Source organism: Taudactylus pleione, unplaced genomic scaffold (genome assembly GCF_031769625.1).
Source record: "Taudactylus pleione unplaced genomic scaffold, aTauple2 ptg000842l, whole genome shotgun sequence".
NCBI classification, from domain to species: Eukaryota; Metazoa; Chordata; class Amphibia; order Anura; family Myobatrachidae; genus Taudactylus; species Taudactylus pleione.
In genome coordinates, this window is record NW_028285244.1 from 3635112 (window position 1) to 3649376 (window position 14265).

Below are 14265 nucleotides of genomic sequence, written 5' to 3' on the forward strand. Positions count from 1 at the left end.
TGTGATGGCAAGAATAGTAACCTTGAGGTGGTTTTCACGCATTCCATAGGACTCCATTGTATTTGTGTCCAGCTAACCCATTGGAAGCCAAAAGCGTGACTTTGCATTCATTGGCAATAATGGAGTCCTGCTGCATTGCTTAAAATGATATAGGGGTCTATTTACTAAGCAGTGTTAGGAGACAGAATGAAAAGTGATAAGGTGCCAGCCAATTAGCTCCCAACTGTCATTTTTCAAACACAGCCTGTGAGATGACAGTTGGGAGCTGATTGGCTGGCACCTTATCACTTTCTTAGCACTTTCACTCTGTCTCCTAACACTGCTTAGTAAATAGACCCATTAGTCCCAGGGGGTATTCAACATGCACCCTTCCAGCTGCTGTGGAACTACACATTCCAGCATGCCCTGCCACAGTTTTGCCATTAAGGTATGCAAAAACTGTAGCAGGGCATGCTGGGATGTGTAGTTCCACAGCAGCTGAAGGGCCGCAATTGAATACACCTTGATTATATAGTCCAGTATTTGTGTGGTATAAAAATTGGGAGCTCCCTGCCATGACCAGTTGGGATTCACAAGGTTCTGTCAGACAGACATTGGGAGAATACGTGCAATGTAATAATGTTTTTAGTATTTTTTATTTTTATATATTTGTGCAGCCTCCAGAAATATGTGCGGGAACAGATCCTCTTGGCGGTAGCGGTCATAGTAAAACGAGGATCTTTAGACAAATCCATTGACTGCAAGAGCATTTTCCACGAAGTCAACCAGTTAATCAGCAGCGGCAACCCCACAGTAGTAAGTATCTGCTATAGTTTCAGACTTCAAACCTGCTGTTTGTTCTTCTCCGGGGCTCGTTCAGTAACTTATGGTGCATACACACAGTGAGATTTTCTGTCAGATCTGACCGATAACGATTTGAAAAAATCGTTCATATCTGAAAAAAAAAATCTGACATGTGAGCCTGCAACAATGAACGATGCCCGTTCCCGCTTGTCAGGTAACGATAGCTGATGTGTTTGCAGTTACAATTGGACGATTCTGCCATCTGATGTGTTTGCAGTCAGATTTGGACGATTCCATTCATTTTAACAGTCTAAAATTGTTCAATCGTTCAAATCGTTCATTGTTCATCTGACCGTGTGCATGCACCATTAGCTGCAGAGTCACAAGCAGCCATTTAATAACTATCCCTTTGTCTCCTGTTGATGTGGGTCATGAGTGCTGTCCTGGGGCTGCTGACCACTTGGACTCCAGCTCTTATTTTATCTGTGGCCTTTTCAAAAGTAGTGAAAATAGGAAAAAAAAAAAAAGCCCCAAATCGGTGGTATATATGCGATAATGATCTGTTTGTGTCATTTGTTGGGGGGGGGGTTTATCTTGTAATATGGAGAGGTTGAAAAATAATTGCATTTAAACATGAACTTGTATATGTTCTGCTTCCTCTGTTGTTTGCCAACCCTCTATGGAAGCAGGTTATTTCACCTGTACACGATCTAAGGAACCTTTTGAAGCCTGACATTTTAAAATCTGGATTTAGAAGCCCCCCCTCCTCTGTTGTCTGATCTGTGAGAGGGAAGATTATGCTGTGGTTACCCTGTTATGAATGGAAGCATTCCTATGAGTGTGTTTCTCCATCTGTCCATATAAATAAATCTACATGTGATAGACTGTGGTTCTTGTTTCCACTCTTTGGAATGTTTCCACAACCAACCATCGGGTGTTGGTGGCTTACTCATATAAGTCGTAATGTTCCGGGGTAATGCTCTGTATCGGTTTGGTGGTATGGTGTAAGCCGCTGTCTTCTGGCTGCAGCAGGTTTTAGCTTCATTACAGAGAGGTCAGAGGATAGGCAGGTTATGGGATGTGTAGAGTGTAAGCTGTTGGGAGCAATTAATATCTGCAGCCCTTGGTGGTTTTAATGTCTCTTGATTACAGATTTTCTTTTTACCTCATAGATCATGTCAGGTTACATGCATCTCCTACCTACACACACTCATGAAGCTGCAGCTTATCCGCTTATTAATTTGTATGGCAGTTAGAGACTGCTTGGTGCCCTAACTGCCACATAATCTAATTCTCACAGATGGGAAACAAAGGTTGTAAATGACACTGTAGTGCTGAGTAGATTTATCATATCAAAAACAAGGTGGTCCCAAGGATCTGGTTGATCCTCCGATCAGCTGCTGTACCCACTGAGCCAAGCTGTCAGTATCCCGGACACGTGTTCAAGGGGTACAGGTTGTTTACCCCATTATCCCAGCCAGTGGGTCTGCAAAGTAGCCTCTATCTCATCTGCTGCCCTGTACCGTGAAGTGACTGTTCTTCTCCTCTCCCTCTGTTCCTATAGCTAATCCACTTTCATACACATATCTTTCATCGCTCCACTGTGCCACTGCTCAATTTACCTACTATCCCCTACTCTCTTCCACCACACTTCTCTCCAAATGCCTCTTCTCTCTCCAGCGCCCCCTAATCTCCATTCCCATCATTACACACACACGCACAACTTCCCTTTTTACTAGTCTTCACCCACCAACTGCTCTGTATCCTGTGCTCACTCACTCACTGCCATACACAAACTGTGTCATCACCCAGCCCACCCAAATCTGAAATATTTTTCACCGTCACCTGTGTCATGATTTCCTCAGTCTCCCACACACGGCCTTGGTGCCGCTATTGCCTCTTCATCCTGCTTACTCCTCTCATCCAGTCTCTCTAACGTGGCCCAGATATACCCTTTTCTTTCAGAAGATGCATCCAAAATGGTTATCTATTCTGTCTTCATGTCCTATGACAGTACTGCAACTTGTTTTCAATGGTTTTAAATGCTGTGGAAAAAGTCTGTCTCTCTCGCTGTTCCACACCTTCCGCATCACTCTGTAAATTCCTACTCTGGTTCTTCATATACTTCAAAATACAATTTAAATTACTTACCCTCCCCAACATAGAAGATACTTTCCCTTGTGCCCTCTTAGACCAACTGCTGCTGACCAGTCCGTCCCCTTGTCTCTGGTAGCGGCCTCCAGTGCCCGTCTACAAAGCTCCTCACGTGCTGCTCTCTATGTATGGATTTCTCTCTTACGCCTGATCTCCCATCAAATCTTTAAACGCTTTCTGAAAACTCCCCTTTGTTAATTTACTCTACACCCACCTTTGCCACTCACACTGGTACCCTCACATCTGCCCGAGCCTCCACTCTGTGCCCTTCTCTCCTTTTTTTTGATCAAATATGAGCCTGGACAGTCTAGGAGAGAGTATTGGTTTGTGCATATAATCAGGAAACTTCTATGTAAAAGAATAGAGGCTTATTGCAAAGGTGTAATATACATGACTGGCATGTTGGCCTCCTAGCATTGAATGGGAACAGGAGCATTATTAGTAGTCATTTGGGGCGATTCAATTCAGCGTGAATTGAACAGCGCCGGGAAGGAGCTCCTGGAGCTGTTCGATACAGAACGCCGTTTGGTCGGACTAAAGATTTCTCCGCGCAACCTTCTGAGGGTGCGAGAAGATATCAGACTAAAGTGCCGGCCACGAGGCTGGTTTCCAGCTAAGCGTGACGCAAACAGCCTCGCGGCCTGCACTTAACACGGAGAATGCCAGTTCTCGGGACTAAACACCCAGGTTAAGTGGTGAGAACTGGCATTCTCTGACTTAACTACTTCCCATCCGAATAAACATTGCGCTGAATTGAATCGCTCCGAGAGCTCCCTCCCAGTGTTATTCAATTGACACTGAATTGAATCTAGCCCACTGTGCAGAATCTGCTGGTCACTGGTACACTGTTTAATCTGCTGGTCATTAGGCGTTATATGGTGATACATTTCCACTGAGATGTTACTAGTATTACGGACCAGTCATTCGCCAGGGCGCTAACCCCACTTTCCCTGTCTCTCTCCCATTGTCTCCGCTGGTCCCCACTCTCTCCCATGTTCTAGTTCTTGTTGCTCTCTCCTCATTATTCCCCGATTATTTTCTCTTTCCCTTTTCTTTTCTCTTGACCTCGTGTTCACTCTAGGGTTAACAGTGGGCAGAGGGCCGTCCGGGAGAAGGAGCACTTCTGGTGTTCCCGATGAGGGATCGTGATCACTAACGGGCACGCCTAGCACTTACCGAGATGCTGGGCTGCCCCTAAACTCACCCCTCGCACGGCATCTATTCACCGTCCGTGATGGCTAAACCGCAACTTTTCCCACCCGCAGTACACTGTGGCCTGCGGATGTAAATGGCTGAGGGCAGGCTGTTTCAGTGGGGCACCGACATAAGGGAAGGTTAAAACCTGGCAGGGCGGGCGCCCTGCTGAAACAGCCTAGCAGAAACACTACTTCTTTTCTCTGTGCGGGACTGCACTGAACTTGTTACCCCTTACAGTAAGGGTCACACTGTACAACAGAGACGGGCATAATCTTGTATATGGAATCTCATTATCTGGCCAAGACAGAGGAATCCTGCAACTATAAACTGCACGGAAGAGCCACAGTCCTACAGGTGCCCAAGGAGACATTGTGAAGAGTTGCAACATTGTTTTATAGGTGTATGGAAGTGATTGCTGGCATTGTGTGAGAGCGAATGTGCTGTCGGAATCCTTTCAGATACAACATCACAATGGTTTAAGGGGCCTATCCATTAGACGACCTTTTAAACCAGGGGTGGGGAATCTCAGGCCTGGGGGCCGTATAAGGCCCGCGGGATCATTTGATCAGGCCCTCCTGAGTTTTTTTTTTCTGCTAGCCTCATTTGGTTAGTAGGGTGCCTAGAATGGCACCCTGCAGCCAGAATCTATGCAGCAGTGCCTCCTGGAGTGTTCTTAGGATGCTTAAGACAGTCACACCACTGCCCTTACAGCTCCCCAGAGCATCCTCAGGATGCTCCTGGCATTGCTGTAATCACTGGCGATTGTGGACTGGGCCCACGAATAATGTTATATGTATCAAAATGGCCCTCGGCAGAAAAAAGGTTCCCCACCCCTGTTTTAAACGATCCGACGAAAACCAGGAGGTATTTGACGCATCGTTCAGAAAGTCGTGTAATGGATAGCCGGCAAGGACCAGCGATGTGCGTGCACGCTGGGTTCTTGCCGACCCCGACTATCTGCCGAACATGCCCGTCAACATGACGACGCTTGTCAGGTTCCACATGTTCGCAGATAGGGATGTCGGTCTCCTGCAATGAATGACGTTCAGTGCAAGCACCGCACCCGGCGACCTGAAGGACTGAAAACTAGACGTACAGTTTTTCAGGTTTGCGTAATGGAATAGGCCCCCTTTAGTGAGGACATTGGAGGCCAGTGTCCCAATATTCTTTAGTACATTGCCTTGTGACATTTCATTATGCATCCACAATGAATTTTTCATAAAGAAATTACCTCAATCTCCAAGTACCCCTTAGCGTGCCTTTCTTGGTCACACATGTATTCTGCACTCCCGTGGTTTGCATGGGGGGGGGGCGGGGGGGGATTACATTTATTTGGTGTGTATTACAGGCCACAGTGCGAGGGGTAGTATTAATTTCCAACACATTGAAAGCTTTTCATTGGTATAAGGTTAATATTTTGGGCGCGTCACATGACCCGCAGCATGCAAGCCACATTCTTTCTGTTTCACATGCAAATACTGTTCAAACCGTTCACTCATGCACATATCTAAAGAGGACTGTGATAAAACTGCTACGGCAACCGGCAGCTGGGAACATCTGCACACACTGAATCGCTGGTGTGCTGCACTAGCGGGACAAGCAACACCTCTCAGCTTGTCTTTTACTGTGTTTTATAGTGTAAAAGAGATTTCCAGTCATGTATCCGCTAAAGTTTGTTTTAATGTATTGTATGCCCTGATACGTTTTCTCATGCCTATTATAGACCTGAGGGTGTCCATCTTCTGAGACGCTCTCCTTGCAAGATACAGCTCAGGCACATGTGTCATTACTTTTCTACTGTCATTTACACTGTCCTCACATAGGTGTCTGATTTCCACACCGCTCACACCGTGGCTGCCTATTCACTACTGGGGAAAGCTGTACTTGTGGACACCTGGGGGGGGATGAGCAGGGAAATGACAGCAGGCATCTGCTATTGGTAGAGGAGAAATGTGTTTTTGGTCTCTCCTGTATTAGCAATGTTATTGAAATGTATTTTTGTGTACAGTTTATGTTGCAATTTAAAAAAGGGTGCTAGTCCATATTTTGGCTAATGTTTGCAACCGAATGTCATTTGCACGAAGTGAGGATCTATGATGCTGGATAGCAAGTGTATATACTTTGGTTAAAATGTTTGAAATTCCACATTTCTCTTATAGCAGCTATGTTCTCTTATAGCAGCTATGTTCTCTTATAGCAGCTATGTTCTCTTATAGCAGCTATGTTCTCTTATCGCAGCTATGTTCTCTTATCGCAGCTATGTTCTCTTATCGCAGCTATGTTCTCTTATAGCAGCTATGTTCTCTTATCGCAGCTATGTTCTCTTATCGCAGCTATGTTCTCTTATCGCAGCTATGTTCTCTTATAGCAGCTATGTTCTCTTATAGCAGCTATGTTCTCTTATAGCAGCTATGTTCTCTTATCGCAGCTATGTTCTCTTATCGCAGCTATGTTCTCTTATAGCAGCTATGTTCTCTTATCGCAGCTATGTTCTCTTATCGCAGCTATGTTCTCTTATCGCAGCTATGTTCTCTTATCGCAGCTATGTTCTCTTATCGCAGCTATGTTCTCTTATAGCAGCTATGTTCTCTTATAGCAGCTATGTTCTCTTATCGCAGCTATGTTCTCTTATCGCAGCTATGTTCTCTTATCGCAGCTATGTTCTCTTATAGCAGCTATGTTCTCTTATAGCAGCTATGTTCTCTTATAGCAGCTATGTTCTCTTATCGCAGCTATGTTCTCTTATAGCAGCTATGTTCTCTTATAGCAGCTATGTTCTCTTATAGCAGCTATGTTCTCATCGCAGCTATGTTCTCATCGCAGCTATGTTCTCTTATCGCAGCTATGTTCTCTTATAGCAGCTATGTTCTCTTATAGCAGCTATGTTCTCTTATAGCAGCTATGTTCTCTTATCGCAGCTATGTTCTCTTATCGCAGCTATGTTCTCTTATCGCAGCTATGTTCTCTTATCGCAGCTATGTTCTCTTATCGCAGCTATGTTCTCTTATCGCAGCTATGTTCTCTTATCGCAGCTATGTTCTCTTATCGCAGCTATGTTCTCTTATAGCAGCTATGTTCTCTTATCGCAGCTATGTTCTCTTATCGCAGCTATGTTCTCTTATCGCAGCTATGTTCTCTTATCGCAGCTATGTTCTCTTATCGCAGCTATGTTCTCTTATCGCAGCTATGTTCTCTTATCGCAGCTATGTTCTCTTATCGCAGCTATGTTCTCTTATCGCAGCTATGTTCTCTTATCGCAGCTATGTTCTCTTATCGCAGCTATGTTCTCTTATCGCAGCTATGTTCTCTTATCGCAGCTATGTTCTCTCATCGCAGCTATGTTCTCTTATCGCAGCTATGTTCTCTCACAGCAGCTATGTTCTCTCACAGCAGCTATGTCCAGATTTAAGCACTTAAGGACAATTCTGCCGTTAATGCTGGATACACTTCCTTGCCTATACCTTTGCAACCCTTACAACATAGTATATTGTACCTCTGGTCTAAATAAGAAGTAATGATGAATAGTGCCTTCAGAATGATCGGGCAGAGGCACCTTATGACCAGAGTCTTCACTAATGTTTCCTTGCATCCCCATATGGGTGTGACAGATAATTTGCACAGTTCCTCTACCATAATAGACTGTAATGTGCGCAGTTGGACATCGATGTGTTTCTAGTATATTTTATTAACATTACAAAGCCTTGTTCTCCTACTTTGGATTCCTGTCTTCTGATTTGTCCAGCCCTGGTTTACAGTAAACTCTCTGCAATCTATCCAGGTTAGTTTTTGCCTTCTTTCCGAGGTCCAAAAAAGAAGACTAACCAGTAACTCCCTATGTGTTTTATAACATGGTGTTAATTCTAGGGTGGTCAGAGCAACTCACTGAAGGGCACAACGCCCGTGGTTACCAGAAAAGGGGGCATGTCCTTGAGACATGTCCCCCTTTTTATTTCTGTGTGAAGCATGAGCAGTACTCAGATGCTGGACTGCCCCCAAGCTCTCCCCGCAGTGTGAGTAGATGCTGTGTATCTGTTTCCTCGCCGGTGATTTTCACCGGAACTCCCCTCCCCCCCCACAGGACACTGCAGCCCGTACGTGAGGGCTGCTGTGTCAGTGGGGCGCCGCACTATAAGGGCAGGGCGCTTTTCAGTGACTTCATAACGGGCAGGGCCTGCCACCCCACTGAAACAGCCTAGCAGGAACACTGGGCCTGATTCAGAGCCGCTCGTTCGCTCCGAGCGATGTTCGCACAACTGCGCATGCGTATGGGTTGTAATACGCATGCGCGAACCAGTCATTGCAGTCGGAAATTGTGTGCTCGCAAAATAGCGAATGCCTGCTATTTTGAGTGACAGAATGAGGCGTTTGTGGGTGGTAACAGGGGAAGGTGCTTGAAAACGGGGAGTGGAGATCTGAACGCAGGCGTGCCAAACGGTCAAAACGGGCGTTTTAAGGGTGTGCATAATTAACAAAGCAGCGTCATCGACCACGTCACTTGGTTGTCTTTTAGCCTGAACTGCTCGCATGATTGCGGTAGGAAAATGCTACCACAAGCACTGCGAGCAGTTCATACGCCTTTCGATGTACTCGATTAATCTAATAAATAGCGGAGACAACGTAGGATGCGAGCGGCCAGGGGGCGTTTTTTAAAAAAAATAGCGAGCGCATGTTTCGTTCGCTCGTTCAGACATAAATGCGTCAACAGACCGCAAAGAGCGAGCGCTCAATTTAAATAGCCGGACCCTTTTTCTGAACGAGCGAGCGCAAATAGCGTCCGGCTCTGAATCAGGCCCATTGTGTACATGTAGACGAGATAAACTAAAATTAAAGCACACATCCACTAAAAGACATCAAAACGACTGCACGATTATGACATTGTAATCATGCAGTCGTTTGTCAGTCTGTGATGAGCTTACACTGACCGAGCAGTCATTCAGTGTAGGCTCATCAATCATCTGCAAGCATGCTGACCCTGACGTTATCATCAGGTTATTCAGCATGTTTGCCCGATGATCATGTCTAAACGATCAGTGGGAGTGAGTAATAAATGATATGTGACAAATTGAGTAATTTTTTTTTTTTTTATTGTTTTTTTGTTCTGGTCATTGATTATGCTTTTTATATGCATCTTTTAATATGGTGTATACATGTGTATGTATATGTATATATATATATATATATATATATATATATATATATATATATATGTATATATATATATATATATGTTGAGTCTCCCATATCCATATATTCCGAAATACGGAATATTTTGGCATGACTGAGATAATGAAACCTTTGATTTTTGATGGTTCAATGTACACAAACTTTGTCTAAGGCACAAATTATTAAAAATATTGTATAAAATATCCTTCAGGTTGTGTGTATAAGATGTATATGAAACATTAATGAATTTCAGTTCTGTACTCAAACTTTGCTTGAGCCACAAAATTATTGAAAATATTGTATAAAATTACCTGCAGGCTGCACGTATAAGGTGTATATAACACATAAATGCATTCTGTGTCTATATTCGGGTCCTATTCCCAAGATATTTCATTATGATATGCAATTATTCCAAAATACAGAATATTCCGTTATCCAAAATACCTCTGGTCCCAAGCATTTTGGATATGGGAGACTCAACCTGTGTGTGTGTGTGTGTGTGTATATATATATATATATATATATATATATATATATATATATATATATATATATATATATATATATATATATATATATATATATATATAATACACACACACACACACACACACACACACGGTAGGTCAAAATAATTTTCCTGATTTTCATTTTTTTTTTGTTTTGTTTTTTTTTTTTTACTCCATTTTATTGTAATGCAGATAAACACAGTAAATAATGATGAAAAGGCAAACTCATCGAGTTTCTTTCAGACAAATGACAAATATTCACTGTGCGCTCTATGTGTAGCACGACACATAAGTCTGTAATCAAGTTCCTTCCAAACTCATTGTAGCATGTGGGGGGTCAATTTCTGTGATGGCTGCTTTGATGCGCGCGCAGGGTCAACCAGCAAGAAATGTGTTTAATCACTAAAGACCAACTTTTCAGGAAAACCTTCCTCTTCTATTGGCCCAAACAGATTGTCACAAAAATACGCTTGCAGGACTCATTTGCAAACGTTTCCACAGAACCCTCCATACAGTTTTCTGTAGGATGCGAACTTCTTGGCCAGCTCGATAGGTGAATTGACTACTTGAGAAATTTGCTTAGACACGCTCCACTGCTGCTTAATGATTGACACCCAGTCGATTCTTGCTTGCAAATGCAGCCTGTGTCTTGAAATTGTGAATAGCACTTCCAAATTGACTTACCGCTAGGGGGATCTCCCAAATTTTGTACGAAAATGTTGTTGAACGATCACAACACTTATTTGTATGAAAATAAAAAACACAGAATGCCTTATGCTCTCCGCTAGTTATCATCTCCTGATGGATGCTAGCAGAATCAACCGGAACCGGCAGTGGGGAATTTAAACTTTGAGAGCTTGCCTTTCATAGCACAGATCTCGCAACAAGAAACACTCATTACATTTTGCATAGCACTTCATACAGATCGGGAACATCATCATTTTGACCCCGTATATAAATAATGATCCCCAAAGAGGCACTTGTCAGAATTACAGGTTCAACAAAAGGCAGTCCTGATTCCAACATTTCTGAACTTTGGGCCTGATTCAGAGCCGGACGCAATTAAGGCTCGCTCATCCAGAAAATAGGGGTGGCTATTCAAATCAACCGTTCGCTGTTTGCGGTCTGTTCACGCCTCAATGTCTGAACGAGCGAACAAAACTTGCGGACGTTTTTTGGAAAACTACGCCCCCTGGCCGCTCTCATCCTACGTCATGTCCGCTATTTATTAGATTAATCGAGTACATCGACCAGGGTATGAACTGCTCGCTATTCTTGTGGTTGGTTTTTGCTACCACAATTTTGCAAGCAGTTCTGGCTCTAAAATAACCCAGTGACGTGGTCAATAACGCTGCTGTTTTAAATATGCACACCCATAAAACGCCCGTTTTGACCTTTAAGCACGCCTGCGATTGGATCTCCACTCCCCGTTTTCAAGCACCTTCCCCTGTTACCACCCACAAACGCCTCATCCTGTCACTCAAATTAGCAGGCATTCGCTATTTTGCGAGCACATGAATTTCGGCCACACTGACGATCCGTACGCATGCGCAGTTGGGCAAACATCGCTCGGAGCGAACGAGCTGCCGTTTACGAGTGGCTCTGAATCAGGCCCTTTATTCTGTCATCAGGGAAAACAACAACCAAATACATAAAAATTGTTCTTACCCTATACCAAACACCACGGGAGAATGCGTAGAATGTCCCTGCTAGGCTTAGCCCTGGTACCCAGGTCACTTCCAGTTCCAAAAACCGGAAGTTCGGATAACATAAGGGGACTCTCTGCCATAGCGACGCCTAATTGAAAAATGTATGCCCATCTACAATAATGTTAGACTGGACATATCAGTTAAAAATGACAAGTGCATAATGTCAGACATATAAACACACACAGAGCAATGTACAGATTGCTCTATGCAACAATATGTAAAGTAGCTAGGTAATGCTACAGCAATAATAACAAGAAGCTGGTGCTATAAAATAAGGCAGGAGAGTATGAATAGAGGGAACTGATGGTCACATAACACACGGACATGTGCAATCTCTGTACAAACAGGGGAAAACCCAACATGTAAAGACAGAGAAGCCACATCATTCCAATCCCCTCTCCTTCAAGCCCTACACTGGCTCCCCTTCCCCTTCAGATGCCAATTCAAGGTTCTTACATTCACCTACAAAGCCCTCACCAAATCCTCTCCCGCATACATTTCTGACCTTCTCTCCCTTCACACTCCCACCCGCCCACTTCGCTCAACTAATGCATGCCGCCTCTCTTGCCAACTGATTACTTCCTCCCACTCCCGCATCCGATATTTTGCCCGTGCTGCTCCCTACCTTTGGAATGCTCTCCCTCTCCCTATCAGACTCTCCACCTCTCTACAAATCTTCAAATGGGCTCTCAAGACCCACTACTTCATCAAGGCCTTCCAGCACTCCTCCTAACCCACCTCATGCTCTTTCCTTCCTATCTTCCCCTTCTGTGTCACGCCTGTCTGTCTGCCCCTCCCCTTAGAATGTAAGCTCTCATGAGCAGGGACCTCTTCCCTCATGTGCTTCTCTTTACATTTTCTTCTACTCTCTACTCCCCATTAGGGCACCTAACACGGGACCGCCAACTCCCGGCAGCTTATTGTGAGTGCTTTAATCACTATTTCAGCAATGTATATAAGTTGTGTCCCTGTCCTGCACTGTAATGTACTGTAAGTTACTTGTTTCTTGTTCACTTATTAGTTCTATGTACTATGTAAGGCGCTGCGGAACACTTGTGGCGCCATATAAATAAAGGATAATAATAATAATAATAATAAACAATAATAAAACCTAATAATTAATAAGAATAAAAAAAATATAAAATTAATAAAGTTTAAGAAATTAGTTGAAAAATAAAGTTAATATAAAATTAAAATGAAAGCTAAAAAATAAATAAAAAAATTTAATTAGCGCCGAAATATGAAGGTATTATGAAAACTGTTTACAAATTTAACTGCCATAAAAAAAAATTGATTGACGGCTGAAGCACTATGGAAATTAATCAGAAGTTCTAAAAAAAAAAAAAAGTATGAAAGATAGTTGATTTTTGAGACCCCTTGGCTTTATCCATGTCCATCATAACGATTACCTGGTTTCCATCTATAGAAGGTTTCTACCCCGTTCACTTCCTCATAAGTCATTCTAGGCTTGGTCGATGATGTTGTACCTTAACATGGATAGACTGTTTTGCCGTGGCAAAGTGTTTGGCCTCTGGCTGGTAGATTTCTTTTCTACTAAAGCGCATTTTTCTCTGTATTTGGTGGTTGTTTTCCCCGATGATGGAATAGAGTTCAGAAACAATGGAAGCAGGACTGAGTTTTGTTGAATCTGTAGGATCTAGTATGCAGTGCTCCATAGTTGGCATGTTACTTTATATTGTATCTACCACTAGACATATATATAGAGAGAGAGAGACATTTTATTTTATTTTTTTCTAGAAAAACTCACTGTGATCAATTAGAAGGACAATTAAACCTACCTACTGTAATATGTTCTTAGAGTTTTGATAACACTCATGTGTTTGTTGCCCAGTTCCATCTGCCAAAGTAGCACCAGATGTTGGAGTGTCCTCAAGTTCAGGTGGAAATGGGAGAACGACCAACAGTGACTGTCAGGTGATCAGCACTTCCTGACCTCCTATTATGTACAAGGAACAGGTTAATCACAATATAATGCACAACACACATTGCACCTCCCATAAATTACATAATATACCATATATGTTTGAAACGGGTGACTAAATGGCACACAGTGTGGTCTATATACTAAGACTTGGAGAGAGATAAAGTATATGGAGATAAAGTACCAACCAATCAGCTCCTAACTGCCACTTTACAGGCTATGTTTGAACAATGACAGGAGCTGATCCACTTTCTCTCTCCAAGGCTTTGTACATAGACCCCATTGTCCTTGTGGCAGAGGCAATGTCTCATTGTGTAGCACACAAATATTTCCACCATTATACTAATCTATTCTATTATTTCATGTTCGTTTATCTATAATGAAGTTGCACTTCTATCGGAATGACCTGTTTCTTAACTTTTGGTCCTTTGGAATTCATTATACCAGAACAAATGCAGTTTGGTTGCTTCCCGTTTCAGCTTCATGAGGTTGGAAAGGTTGTGTAGAGACCTCAATGCGTCATGGGGCATTGTGTCCTTTATATAAAGTTTATATGCAGGCAATCGTGTCTACGCTTCTTATAACTGTTTTTATGGCATTTAGAAAAATGGCAAGTGCGGACATGCCCTGGGTGGCGGTATTCCGCATGGAGGTCACTTGATATGTGTTTATCATGTTAGATTTGTTAGATAGCATCTAGTGATTGATTTTACCTTCTGCTCCGCTCACAATGATCTGTTCCAATAAAGGAGCAGCTGACTGCCTTTGTTAGTGCTAACCTTTCGGGAAGTTTATTTTGGGGAATAAT

General features: G+C 43.0%; 1 protein-coding gene across 1 annotated transcript in view; it reads left to right on the plus strand.

Annotated features, from left to right (window-relative positions):
• Nucleotides 1-14265, plus strand: part of XPO4 (exportin 4) — a 138934-nt gene that overhangs the window by 43240 nt on the left and 81429 nt on the right. The window contains exon 4 of the mRNA XM_088458528.1: nt 657-795. Coding sequence (XP_088314654.1) covers nt 657-795 — 139 coding nt within the window. The remainder of the gene's footprint in view (nt 1-656; nt 796-14265) is intronic.